The sequence below is a fragment of the Anomaloglossus baeobatrachus genome, chromosome 1 (assembly GCF_048569485.1).
Source record: "Anomaloglossus baeobatrachus isolate aAnoBae1 chromosome 1, aAnoBae1.hap1, whole genome shotgun sequence".
In the NCBI taxonomy this organism is placed as follows: Eukaryota; Metazoa; Chordata; class Amphibia; order Anura; family Aromobatidae; genus Anomaloglossus; species Anomaloglossus baeobatrachus.
The window spans coordinates 24,356,723-24,371,747 of NC_134353.1; the positions used below are offsets into that span (position 1 = coordinate 24,356,723).

At 46.8% G+C, this 15,025-nt stretch overlaps 1 protein-coding gene across 1 annotated transcript in view; it reads right to left on the reverse strand.

Annotated features, from left to right (window-relative positions):
- Positions 1-7,872: 7,872 nt before the first annotated feature.
- Positions 7,873-15,025, reverse strand: part of ATP6V1B1 (ATPase H+ transporting V1 subunit B1) — a 143,625-nt gene continuing 136,472 nt past the window's right edge. The window contains exons 11-14 of the mRNA XM_075332515.1: positions 14,484-14,566; positions 14,116-14,220; positions 8,545-8,674; positions 7,873-8,226 (exon numbers count right to left, since the gene is read on the reverse strand). Coding sequence (XP_075188630.1) covers positions 8,060-8,226; positions 8,545-8,674; positions 14,116-14,220; positions 14,484-14,566 — 485 coding nt within the window. The 3' untranslated portion in view covers positions 7,873-8,059. The remainder of the gene's footprint in view (positions 8,227-8,544; positions 8,675-14,115; positions 14,221-14,483; positions 14,567-15,025) is intronic.

The window sequence follows — 15,025 nt, forward strand, 5'->3', positions numbered from 1 at the left end:
GGGTCCCCGGTGAGAGTAGGGTATATATTCCCCCGACCTCCGCGGGCGGAATATATAATATCTTCCCGAATCTCACTGGCCTCCCCACAATAATCCTTGGCACAATTCGCTGCCACCAACCGCTTCACGGTAACTATTAGCCGAACACACAGACGTGGGATTCAAGATCGAGATAACAGAACAGCCCAAGATTAGTTATGTAATTTAATCAGCCTAAAGCACACTAGAACTACAATATATACAATAGGGAATCTACAGAATATACAGTTATGTCAGAGTACAGTTACAATCAAAGCATGGGTTACAAACAGGCATACACAGTTCCAGCAGTTACCTTGTTGCGTCTGGCCACAGGGGGGCGCTGTAGACCAGGTTTCCAGGAACTCCCACAGATGTTTCCTACACGTGCCCCCAGCGAGAAGAACCTTGGAAAATGGCCGAAGCAGGGTTATCAACCTGGGCAAATCCAGGTCTCCTCCTACCTTAGTGACCTCACGGGGAAGCACTGCCACTCCCCCTGCATGGATCAGAATTATCCAGAAAAGGGGATTTTGGCCATAACTGTGCCTGGGAGCGTCGTAGACGGACGCCAATGCTCTCATTGTGACAGTTATGAATTTAGCTGCAGAACGAGGGGACTCATGACCTGTCTACGAGTTCCCATATGGCTGATATCACGTTTGGTGTGTTTCCCAATGTCCTGCTCCCATAAAAAGGGTGTGCCGGCATCGTCCGCATGCGGAGACACCATTTCTATGGTTGCCATATTTATCGGAAATATGGCTTGCGAGATATGAACCATTTTTTACTGGAGTCGTTCTGTCTGGCTACTTCCATAGCCTTGCTAACTAGCTAGCAGCTCCTACTACAGGGTGACGGCAGGGAGTCATCCTGTGTCCATTGTCCTCACATCATCTCATTTCCATATCACAGGACATGGCCATGGATGTGTAAGTGGAATGTGACACCTTCCAGATGCTGCACATTGAGAATAAGAAGGGAGGGGGGCACTGCCAGGGAGTGATGAGAGCAATTATGACTTCTCGTCATAATTCCTCTTCATATCCCAGGCTTTACCTCACACTCTGCAACAGCAGAGTCCAAACTGAATCATAACACTGAGCTGTAGAAAATGGATGGGAGTGAACCAAGGTAATATGAACCTATAACTGGCAACTGGAAGCAGTGAGCTAAAGCTGAGTCATTACCAAGAGATCAGGAATATAATGATTAGGCAACAGGAAAGTCAAAACACAAGCCGTGGTCAGAAAGAGAAAGAAAACTAGCTCAGCTGTGCACAGTGTTCAGAATTATTAGGCAGATGAGTATTTTGATCACATGATACTTTTTATACGTTGTCCTACTCCAAGCTGTATAGGCTGAGAGCCAACTACCAATTAAGTAAATCAGGTGATGTGCATCTCTGTAATGAGGAGGGGTGCGGTGTAATGACATCAACACCCTATATAAGGGGTGCTTAATGATTAGGCAACTTCCTTTCCTTTGGCAAAATGGGTCAGAAGAGAGATTTGACGGGCTCTGAAAAGTCCATATTGTGAGCTGTCTTGCAGAGGGATGCAGCAGTCTTGAAATTGCCAAACATTTGAAGCGTGATCACCGAACAATCAAGCGTTTCATGGCAAATAGCCAACAGGGTCGCAAGAAGCGTGCTGGGCAAAAAAGGCGCAAAATAACTGCCCATGAATTGAGGAAAATCAACCGTGAAGCTGCCAAGATGCCATTTGCCACCAGTTTGTCCATATTTCAGAGCTGCAACGTTACAGGAGCATCAAAAAGCACAGGTGTGCCATACTCAGGGACATGGCCAAGGTAAGGAAGGCTGAAAAACCACCACCTCTGACCAAGAAACATAAGATAAAACCTCAAGACTGGGCCAAGAAATATCTGAAGACTGATTTTTCACAGGTTTTATGGACTGATGAAATGAGTGACTCTTGATGGGCAGATGGATGGGCCAGAGGCTGGATCAGTAAAGGGCAGAGAGCTCCACTCCGACTCAGACGCCAGCAAGGTGGAGATGGGACTGGTATAGGCTGGTATCATCAAAGATGAACTTGTGGGACATTTTCGGGTTGAGGATGGAGTGAAGCTCAACTCCCAGACCTACTGCCAGTTTCTGGAAGACAACTTCGTCAAGCGGTGGAAAAGGAAGAAGTCGCTATCGTTCAAGAAAAACATGATTTTCATGCAGGACAATGCTCCATCACATGCATCCAACTACTCCACAGCGTGGCTGGCCAGTATGGCCCCCTTGTTCCCCTGATCTGAACCCCATAGAGAACCTGTGGTCCCTCATAAAATGTGAGATCTACAGGGAGGGAAAACAGTCCACCTCTCGGAACAGTGTCTGGAGGCTGTGGTGGCTGCTGCACGCAATGTGGATGGTAAACAGATCAAGCAATGACAGAATCTATGGATGGTCGGCTGCTGAGTGTCATCAGAAAGAAAGGGGGCTATATTGGGCACTAATTGTTTTGGGTATTGTTTTTGCATGTCAGAAATGTTTATTTCTACATTTTGTGCAGTTATATTGGTTTACCTGGTGAAAATAAACAAGTGAGATGGGAATATATTTGTTTTTTATTAAGTTTCCTAATAATTTTGCACAGTAATAGTTACCTGCACAAACAGAATCCTCCTAAGATAGCCAAATCTAAAAATCCCCATCCAACTTCCAAAAATATTATGCTTTGAAATGTATGAGTCTTTTGGGTTGATTGAGAACATAGTTGTTGATCAATAATAAAAAAAATCCTCTAAAATACAACTTGCCTAATAATTCTGCACATGGTGTAGAAAAGAGATGGGAGTGAACCAGGGAAAGATGAACCTATAACTGGCAACTGGAAGTAGAGAGCAAAAAAGCCGGGTCATTACTAAGAGATCAGGAATGAAATCATCAGGCAATAGAATAGTCAAAACACAAGCCGAGGTCAGAAACAGAGATAAAAGTAGCTAATCTGTAGAAAAGGGATGGGAGTGAACCAGGGACAAATGAACCTATAACTGGCAACTGGAAGCAGTGAGCTAAATCCAGGTCATTACCAAGAGATCAGGAATAAAATCATCAGGCAATAGAATAGTAAAAACAGAAGCCGAGGTCAGAAACAGAGATAAAACTAGCTGAGCTGAAGAAAAGAGATGGGAGTGAACCAGGGGAAAATGAACCTATAACTGGCAACTGGAAGCAGAGAGCTAAAGGTTTATACAGTATAACCAATGCTAACAAAAAATATATACAAGCCTGGACAACACTACTTTATAAGATCAGAGGTGAGGGAGTGAGTGCAGACAGAGGGGCACAGAGCGATCTTGACCATCCGTCCAGTCTCGATAGTAAGGAAGGAGCCAGTTACTTCTTATTTCACTTCTTCTAATATCATAGTGTGAAGTCGCCAGACAGCCAGCCAGCCAGCCAGACAGACAGCCAGACAGACAGACAGACAGACAGCCAGCCAACCAGACAGCCAACCAGCCAGCCAGACAGCCAGACAGACAGCCAGACAGCCAGCCAGACAGCCAGACAGACAGCCAGACAGCCAGACAGACAGACAGCCAGACAGACAGACAGCCAGACAGACAGCCAGACAGACAGCCAGACAGACATGTTTGTGTATCTGCCGCCTCCGTGTCCCCGGTCGTCTGCTTTCGGAATTACTGAAGCGGCAGCATATTGTGGTCCGGGCAGACATCGCTTCTGTCTGACCAGAGATGGATGTGAGAAGAGACAAGACCCTGGAGGGGCAGCAGCCAGATCAGGGACCACCAGTCCCTCCCCTTTATTATAGCTTTATTACAGGTTAGATATCAGCAGTAGACATAATGTTCTACCATGATGTCACAGTAGGGAGGTGCCTGTATACAGATCTGACCTAATGGCGGCTGACAATATTCTATACCATACTATGCTGGGGCAGCGCCGGTACAAGCAAATGATGGGGGCCCCAGAAGAGCGGGCTGGTGGGTTTTGGACCTAAAAATATCTTAATCCCTAATTAAAGAGGTTGTCTGTCGTCAGATCCTGGATCTGGTATTGCCGTCTGGCCTAATTTAAATGAATTAAAATAAGCTGCAATACCATCAACAACCTGTGGACAAGGGTGGCGCTATTCCTGGAGGAAAGCAGGCACAGGCTTTATTAGATAAGAGAGTGGATCAGAGGTGGAATATTAGAGCAGTGATGTTACACGGTTCTACTGAGATGTGTGGATCCAACAGTGACTATAGGTAATGTCACAGATCACCTCCTCTCCTCCCTGCACAGTGACTGCATTTACTCTACATTCCCCCATAGAAGTCAAAAGTGGATGGTTACAGCTCTCCTTCTTCCCCTCCCTGCATGATGACAAGGAATGTCCACAACACTCCTATTAATGTCAATAGGTGACAGTCACAGTTCACCTCCTTCCCCTCCCTGCAAATTGACAGCGCATCCTACAACACTTTCTAATTAATGTCTGTAGGTTATGGTCACAGCTCACCTTCCCTGCTCCCTACACAATGACAGCGCATGCCCACAACATTCCTATAGAGTGAATAGATGATGATCACAGCTCACTTTTCTTACTCGCTGCCAATGACAAAGAATGCCCAAAACACTCTCCCATGTAAGTCAAGAGTTGATGGTCACAGTTCACCTCCTCCCTCTCTCTGGACATTGACAGTGCATCCTACAACACTTTTGATTATTGTCTGTAGCTTATGGTCACAGCTCACCTTCCCTCTTCGCTGCACAATGACAGGGCATGCCCACAACACTCCCCTATAGAAGATAATATGTGATGGTCAAAGCTTACATTACCCCCTCCTACAAAACAACTGGGCATGCCCAGAGAATTCAATAGATGATGGCACAGGTCACCTATTTCCCCTCCCTGCACAATTACTTGGAATGCCCACAACCCACTCCTATAGAAGTCAATATGTGATGGTTACAGCTCACCTTCTCCTCCTTTCTGCAGAATGACAGGACATTCTCACAATCCCACAGTCCTCTCTTATAGAAGCCAATGTGTGATGGTCACAGCTCACCTTCTCCTCCTTTCTGCAGAATGACAGGGCATTCTCACAATCCTCTCTTATAGAAGCCAATGTGTGATGCTCACAGCTCACCTTCTCTTCCTTTTTGCAGAATGACAGGGCATTCTCACAATCCCCCAATCCTCTCTTATAGAAGCCAATGTGTGATGGTCACAGCTCACCTTGTCCTCCTTTCTGCAGAATGACAGGGCATTCTCACAATCCCCCAATCCTCTCTTATAGAAGCCAATGTGTGATGGTCACAGCTCACCTCTTCCTCCTCTCTGCAGAATGACAGGGCATTCTCACAATCTTCTCCTACAGAAGCCAATATGTAATGGTAACAGCTCACTGTCTCCTCCTCCCTGTACAGATCCTATTGCAGTGTTTACAACACTCTGCAATAGAACACAGTAGATAATGGTCACAGCTCACCTCCTACCCCTTCCTGTACAATGAGCCCTATACTACGCTTGTCCACTGCCCTCTCCCATAGAAGTCAATGGAGGTCTCCGGTCTGCAGGATATTGCATAAAGCCAATCTCGGAGTCTCAATAATCAGAAGATAAAAGAAAAAAAAGTCAGAAAATATAAACAGAAGAGAAGAGCGATGTCCCAGAGTCCGGCGGCAGCGATGAGGACCAGCGCACGGGGAGCGGTTCTGTCTCGTACTGGATGAAGATCATTTTTATGACTTTTTACACTTTTTTTTAGAGTATGTGCACACCGAGACTTTCTGAGGAGGATTAGAGTGGAAACGGAGGGGAAAATGGAGCTGAAATCCTCCTCCAAATCTCAAAACTCCTCAAAAACTTTCACTTTCCGCTCAGTTTCTGCCCCAAAAACTCCACAAAAAAGACTCCATGTGCACAAAGCTTTGAATGTTTTTATAGGTTTTATGTTGAGACTTTCCTGACAGGAAAGTCTAAACATAAAACCTATAAAAACATTCAAAGCCTTTTGACACAGATCTGGCGGGGGGAGCACGACCTCCTTTCATTGTCTATGGGACTGGTGGAGAAAGTGGAGCGCTGTCCTCAGCTTTTTCCCATTAATTGATGTATTGGAGGCCGAGCATGCGCATCTCAGAGGCCGAGCATGCGCATCTCAGAGGCCGAGCATGCGTGTGGCGCCCCTGAGGCTTCCGTCGCCACAGAGACATTGCACCCCAGCCAGAGGTGTGATGTCCCATCCTGGGTAAGGAAAGGAGTGAACGCCGGTCCACAGGCAAATTCACTCTACACCCATTGTTAGGTACACAAAGGGACCAGGGACAGTGGCAGCAACCCTCCCATGCTGCATGCTGGGAGGAGCCGTAAGACCCATCCCTCCTCCCATAGGGTGGTAGCTTAGCAACTGGGGGGTGGGAGGAGCCATCCGAGAGCAGAGTAGAAAGGAAGGTCAAGAGAGAGTTTCAGTTTACCTCAGGGAGGAGGGGAGTGAGGAAGTCTGCAGAGAGAGCTGAAAGGAAAGAGCTCTAGTCAGTCAGGAGCAAGAGAAGAAAGCGACGCTTCCTGGTGAAGACCCTGGGACTCAGAGGGTCCAGGTGACACCAAGTAGAGAACAGAAGGGATTCCAGGGCCACGGAACTGCTTTCAGGCTTGTGGCCTGTTCCACAGGAACATCGGTGGAGGGATCAAGCTGCACACAGGGGACGGTCCCTAGAAACTGGAGGAGGAAAGTCATTTCCCAAAGTAAAAACCGAGGTCCAGGGAAAGTTGCAGGCTCCCCGGGCCACAGCCCACAGCAGAACCTCTAGAAAGGGGGTAAACTACCGACAGGCGAGCCCTCGGCCCGGAGGCTGTAGTGGAGGCCGAGCCAGGTTCATCCAGCAAGGGCAAGGCTTAAGGAGACAGCTGAAGAAAGGAACACATAGAGGGGTGCACCGGCTTCCATTCCAGGATCGGCGGAGGTCCCTGACAGTGGGTCTCAGCAGTCCAGAGGCTCCAGTGTGCACCTACCAGGAACTGTGAGTAAACACCTTGAAATTGCACCCTCTGGAGTTGCCTCAGTTATTTCATCTGCATAGACTTCCATCACTGCATAGACACTTACAAGCACCAACTGTGCCCTGAGGTCCAGCTCCACTTGTGGGAGCAGTAACACCATTGCTGCCGTTCCATCACCCCGGAGGCCCCATACATCAGCGGCGGCTTAATAGCCGCAAACCACAGGTGGCGTCACAAATACAAACTTAAATCACCCCCAAGTCACCAGCCATATTACTTGACCCCACCAGTGTACGGAGTCGGGCCCAGCCACCACTGACGTCCCCCGGACTAGTCCGGCCCGGCACCGGGTGTCCTATAGCCCTGGGGTGGGCGAGTCATGCGCATCTCAGTGGGCGAGCATGCGCATCTCAGTGGGCGAGCATGCGCATCTCAGTGGGCGAGCATGCGCATCTCAGTGGGCGAGCATGCGCATCTCAGTGGGCGAGCATGCGCATCTCAGAGGCCGAGCATGCGCATCTCAGAGGCCGAGCATGCGCATCTCAGAGGCCGAGCATGCGCATCTCAGAGGCCGAGCATGCGCATCTCAGAGGCCGAGCATGCGCATCTCAGAGGCCGAGCATGCGCATCTCAGAGGCAAAGCATGAGGCCGAGCATGCACATCTCAGGAGGCTGATCATGCACATCTGAGAGGCCGAGCATGTGCATCTCAGGAGACCAAGCATGCGCATCTGAGAGGGCGAGCATGCGTATCTGAGAGGACAAGCATGCGTATCTCAGCTCCATTCAGTACAGGGTTGCACAGCCATGTTCCTGAGGGTCCAGCTCCATGGTCTTTGTAATATCGGGGGTCTCGGCGATCACACCCCACAGTGATCAGTGTTTGATATGAGCTTGATTTTGGGGCACTCCCCTTTAATAAATGCATCAATAACTTGTTTAACACTCATTTTTTTGGCCAAAAGTTTTACATTTTTTTTCAAAATAAGGAACAATTCTGTCCTGTGATGCTGCCGCGTGCGCAGATATTGTGGGGTATCGGAGGTCTCAGGGGTCTCTCCGCCTGACGCTCATTTGGTTTTGGCAGCGGCGACGTCCACTTGGGGCCGGGATTCTCTGGGATAGAATTCGGCCAGCATGGATTCCGGGATCCGCTTCAGCAGCTCCTTGGGGAAGATCCGCAGCAGCTGCCATCCGATGTCCAAGGACTCGAAGATGGTCCTGTTCTCGTAGGCTCCTAGAGGAGAAGACCACCAGGGGTTAGGAGGATCACCTCTGTGGACAGACGCGCGTGGGTGGGGGTGGGGTGCGGTTTTTATTATTAACTGATAGATGTTGAGCTAAGAAGAATTTTGGAGTTCCCACATTGCATCCTACAGTGTGAGCTAACAGAGAACCGGTCAGCGAGCGCCTTTGCAATCTCAGGAGTCAGGATTTATTCGGGGTGAAGGATCTGATGGATCCGACGTTCTTCTAGGAGCCTTGGAGCAGATTATTCACCCATCTCCACCTCCAGGGTCAGAGACCATCACCACTGAAGTGCAGCCTCTCTTACCCTGAGCTATGAACTGACGCTCAAACTTCTGCAGGAACTCCAGGTACAAGAGGTCATCAGATGACAGAGCTTCTTCTCCAACCACGGCCTTCATGGCCTGGACATCCTTCCCAATGGCGTAACAGGCGTACTGGGGAGCAAAGACAACACCAAGTAGGGATGAATAACAACACGAAGCGGTAACACTCACTGACTATGCCACTGACCACCAGGGAACATACACTGACTATATACCACTGACCACCAGGGATTATATACTGACTATAACACTGACCACCAGGGATTATATACTGACTATAACACTGACCACCAGGGAACATATACCGACTATACCACTGACCACCAGGAAACATACACTGACTATACCACTGACCACCAGGGATTATATACTGACTATAACACTGACCACCAGGGAACATACACCGACTATACCACTGACCACCAGGAAACATACACTGACTATAACACTGACCACCAGGGAATATATACTGCCTATAACACTGACCACCAGGAAACATACACTGACTATACCACTGACCACCAGGGAACATACACTGACTATACCACTGACCAACAGAGAACATATACTGACTATAACACTGACCACCAGGGATTATATACTGACTATACCACTAACCACCAGGGATTATATACTGACTATACCACTGACCACCAGGGAATATATACTGACTATACCACTGACCACCAGGGATTATATACTGACTATACCACTAACCACCAGGGATTATATACTGACTATAACACTGACCACCAGGGAACATATACCGACTATACCACTGACCACCAGGAAACATACACTGACTATACCACTGACCACCAGGGATTATATACTGACTATAACACTGACCACGAGGGATTATTTACTGACTATAACACTGACCACGAGGGATTATTTACTGACTATACCACTGACCACCAGGGAGCATACACTGACTATACCACTGACCACCAGGGAACATATACTGACTATACCACTGACCACCAGGAAATATATACTGACTATACCACTGACCACCAGGGATTATATACTGACTATAACACTGACCACCAGGAAACATACACTGACTATACCACTGACCACCAGGGATTATATACTGACTATAATACTGACCACGAGGGATTATTTACTGACTATACCACTGACCACCAGGGAGCATACACTGACTATACCACTGACCACCAGGGATTATATACTGACTTTACCACTGACCACCAGGGAATACACACTGACTATACAACTGACCACCAGGGAACATACACTGACTATACCACTGACCACCAGGGAACATATACCGACTATACCACTGACCACCAGGGAACATATACCGACTATACCACTGACCACCAGGGAACATATACTGACTATAACACTGACCACCAAGGAATATATACTGACTATACCACTGACCACCAGGGAATATATACTGACTATAACACTGACCACCAGGGAACATATACTGACTATACCACTGACCACCAGGGAGTATATACTGACTATACCACTGACCACCAGAGATTATATACTGACTATACCACTGACCACCAGGGAACATAAACTGACTATACCATTATACCATTGACCACCAGAGATTATATACTGACTATACCACTGACCACCAGGGAACATATACTGACTATACCACTGACCACCAGGAAATATATACTGACTATACCACTGACCACCAGGGATTATATACTGACTATAACACTGACCACCAGGAAACATACACTGACTATACCATTATACCATTGACCACCAGAGATTATATACTGACTATACCACTGACCACCAGGGATTGTATACTGACTATACCACTGACCACCAGGGAACATATACTGACTATACCACTGACCACCAGGAAATATATACTGACTATACCACTGACCACCAGGGATTATATACTGACTATAACACTGACCACGAGGGATTATTTACTGACTTTACCACTGACCACCAGGGAGCATACACTGACTATACCACTGACCACCAGGGATTATATACTGACTATACCACTGACCACCAGGAAATATATACTGACTATACCACTGACCACCAGGGATTATATACTGACTATAACACTGACCACCAGGGAACATACACCGACTATACCACTGACCACCAAGGAACATACATTGACTATAATACTGACCACCAGGGATTATATACTGACTATACCACTGACCACCAGGGAATACACACTGACTATACAACTGACCACCAGGGAACATACACTGACTATAACACTGACCACCAGGGAACATATACCGACTATACCACTGACCACCAGGGAACATATACCGACTATACCACTGACCACCAAGGAACATATACTGACTATAACACTGACCACCAGGGAACATATACTGACTATACCACTGACCACCAGGGAATATATACTGACTATACCACTGACCACCAGAGATTATATACTGACTATACCACTGACCACCAGGGAACATAAACTGACTATACCATTGACCACCAGAGATTATATACTGACTATACCACTGACCACCAGGGATTGTATACTGACTATACCACTGACCACCAGGGAACATACACTGACTATACCACTGACCACCAGGGAACATACACTGACTATACCACTGACCAGCAGGGAACATACACTGACTATAACACTGACCACCAGGGAATATATACTGACTGTAACACTGACCACCAGGAATTATATACTGACCGTAACACTGACCACCAGGGAACATACACTGACTATACCATTGACCACCAGGGAACATACACTGACTATAACACTGACCACCAGGGAATATATACTGACTATACCACTGACCACCAGGGATTATATATTGACCATAACACTGACCACCAGGGAATATATACTGACTATACCATTGACCACCAGGGATTATATATTGACTATAACACTGACCACCAGGGAACATAAACTGACTATACCATTGACCACCAGGGATTATATATTGACTATAACACTGACCACAAGGGAACATACACTGACTATACCACTGACCACCAGGGATTATATATTGTCTATAACACTGACCACCAGGGAACATAAACTGACTATACCATTGACCACCAGGGATTATATATTGACTATAACACTGACCACCAGGGAACATACACCGACTATACCACTGACCACCAGGGATTATATATTGACTATACTACTGACCACCAGGGAATATATACTGACTATACCACTGACCACCTGGGAACATACACTGACTATACCACTGACCACCAGGGAATATATACTGACTATACCACTGACCACCAGAGATTATATACTGACTATACCACTGACCAGCAGGGAAAATAAACTGACTATACCACTGACCACCAGGGAACATACACTGACTATACCACTGACCACCAGGGAACATACACTGACTATACCACTGACCACCAGGGATTGTATACTGACTGTAACACTGACCACCAGGGAATATATACTGACTATAAAACTGACCACCAGGGATTGTATACTGACTATACCACTGACCACCAGGGAACATACACTGACTATGGATGAGTGAAGGAAATGAGGGACCGCACTCCGTACCGCTGTGCAGGAATCTTTAGTCTATTAGACGGTGCAGGGTGAAATGCAGGAGATGAGCTGTGAGCTGGCTCCTAGGTCCTCTACCTGGGAGCCAGCGCACAGCTCGTCTCCTGCTTTTTACCCTGCACCGTCTAATAGACTAAAGATTCCTGCACAGCGGTACGGAGTGCGGTCCCTCATTTCCTTCACTCATCCATCGGTACCTGGACTTTTCTTCTGGACGAGCACCCCCGCTCAGGATACGGTAATTCCCAGCCCTCGACGAGCACACATGCGTTATCGCTGAGTGACATACAGTGGTGCAGCACCCTTCCTATCTTGCCTGATAAACTGACTATATACCACTGCCCACCAGGGAACATACACTGACTATAACACTGACCACCAGGGATTATATACTGACTATAACACTGACCACCAGGGAACATATACTGACTATAACACTCAGCACCAGGGATAATATACTGACTATGACACTGACCACCAGGGAACATACACTGACTATAACACTGACCACCAGGGATTATATACTGACTATAACACTGACCACCAGGGAACATATACTGACTATAACACTCAGCACCAGGGATAATATACTGACTATGACACTGACCACCAGGGAACATATACTGACTATAACACTCAGCACCAGGGATAATATACTGACTATGACACTGACCACCAGGGAACATACACTGACTATAACACTGACCACCAGGGATTATATACTGACTATAACACTGACCACCAGGGAACATAAACTGACTATACTACTGACCACCAGGGAATATGTACTGACTATACCAGTGACCACCAGGGAATATATACTGACTATACCACTGACCACCAGGGAATATACACTGACCACCATGGAAAATACACCGACTATACCACGGACCACCAGGGAACATACACTGACTATACCACTGACCACCAGGGAACATACACTGACTATAACACTGCCCACCAGGGATTATATACTGACTATAACACTGACCACCAGGGAACATAAACTGACTATAACACTGACCACCAGGGAATATGTACTGACTATACCAGTGACCACCAGGGAATATATACTGACTATACCACTGACCACCAGGGATTATATACTGACTACAACACTTTCCACCAGGGATTATAAACTGACTATACCACTGACCACCAGGGAACATACACTGACTATACCACTGACCACCAGGGATCATATACTGACTATAACACTGACCACCAGGGATAATATACTGACCATAACACTGACCACCAGGGAATAAATACTGACAATAATACCGACCAACAGGGATTATATATGGACTATAACACTGACCACCAGGGATTATATACTCACTATACAACACTGTCCACCAATGATTATATACTGACAATAACACTGACCACCAGGGAACATATGCTGACTATAACACTGACTACAAGGGATTATATACTGACAACACTAACCACCAGGGATCATATACTTAGTATAGTGCTGATCACCAGGGAGGATATGCTGACCATAACACTGATAATTTGGGATTATATGCTAACAATACCCACCACCGGGGAATATATACTGAGCATAACACTGACCACCAGGGATTATATACTGACTACAACACTGACCACCAGAGAATATATAGTCACTATAACACTGATCACCACGGACTATATGCTAAATATAACACTCACGTCAGGGAATTATGTACTGACTATAACACTGACCACCAGGGAACATATACTGACTTATGATGACCATCAGGGATTATGTACATACTACAACACTGACCACCAGGGCTTATGTACTGACCACTAGGGATTATATACTGACTATACCACTGACCACCATGGATTATGTACATACTACAACACTGACCACCAGGGATTATGTACTGACCATAACACTGACCACTAGGGATTATATACTGACTACCATGGATTATGTACATACTACAACACTGACCACCAGGGATTACATGCATGGCACACTTACCAGCTGGTTGGACACGTCCCCGTGGTCTTTTCTGGTCATGCCTTCCCCAATAGCAGACTTCATGAGACGGGACAGAGATGGCAGCACATTGATCGGGGGGTAGATCTGAAAAGTATTTGTGACCTTCATTAACGTGTTTTGAACATAATTCAGCTATAAATAGTGCCGCCATATCTAACGCCCAGGTTACACCTTGCTACATGTCTATCTTGTGGCTGTGGATTTACATAGGGCAGCAGAGTAATCAGATCTCATTATCTTTGTTCCGATCTTTTCCCCTCGGCATAAATCAAACAGGTCAGTGACAAGTCCTGCTCCATCTGTGCATTGTGCTGCCTGGGTGGAAATGAAGGAGAGCCGCCGCTGACCTGTCTGTTGTGCAGCTGTCTGTCCACGTATATCTGTCCTTCTGTGATGAAGCCGGTCAAATCAGGGATTGGGTGAGTAATATCTGGAAGACATGACAATAAGTGATGTCATCAGAGAGCAGTGACATCAGCTCATTCTCAGGGGAAGTGACATCACACAGGTCATTCTCAGGGGAAGTGACATCACACAGGTCATTCTCAGGGGAAGTGACATCACACAGGTCATTCTCAGGGGAAGTGACATCACACAGCTCATTCTCAGGGGAAGTGACATCACAAAGGTCATTCTCAGGGGAAGTGACATCACACAGGTCATTCTCAGGGGAAGTGACATCACACAGGTCATTCTCAGGGGAAGTGACATCACACAGGTCATTCTCAGGGGAAGTGACATCACAAAGGTCATTCTTGGGAAGTGACATCACACAGGTCATTCTCAGGGGGAAGTGACATCACACAGGTCATTCTCAGGGGGAAGTGACATCACACAGGTCATTCTCAGGGGGAAGTGACATCACACAGGTCATTCTCAGGGGGAAGTG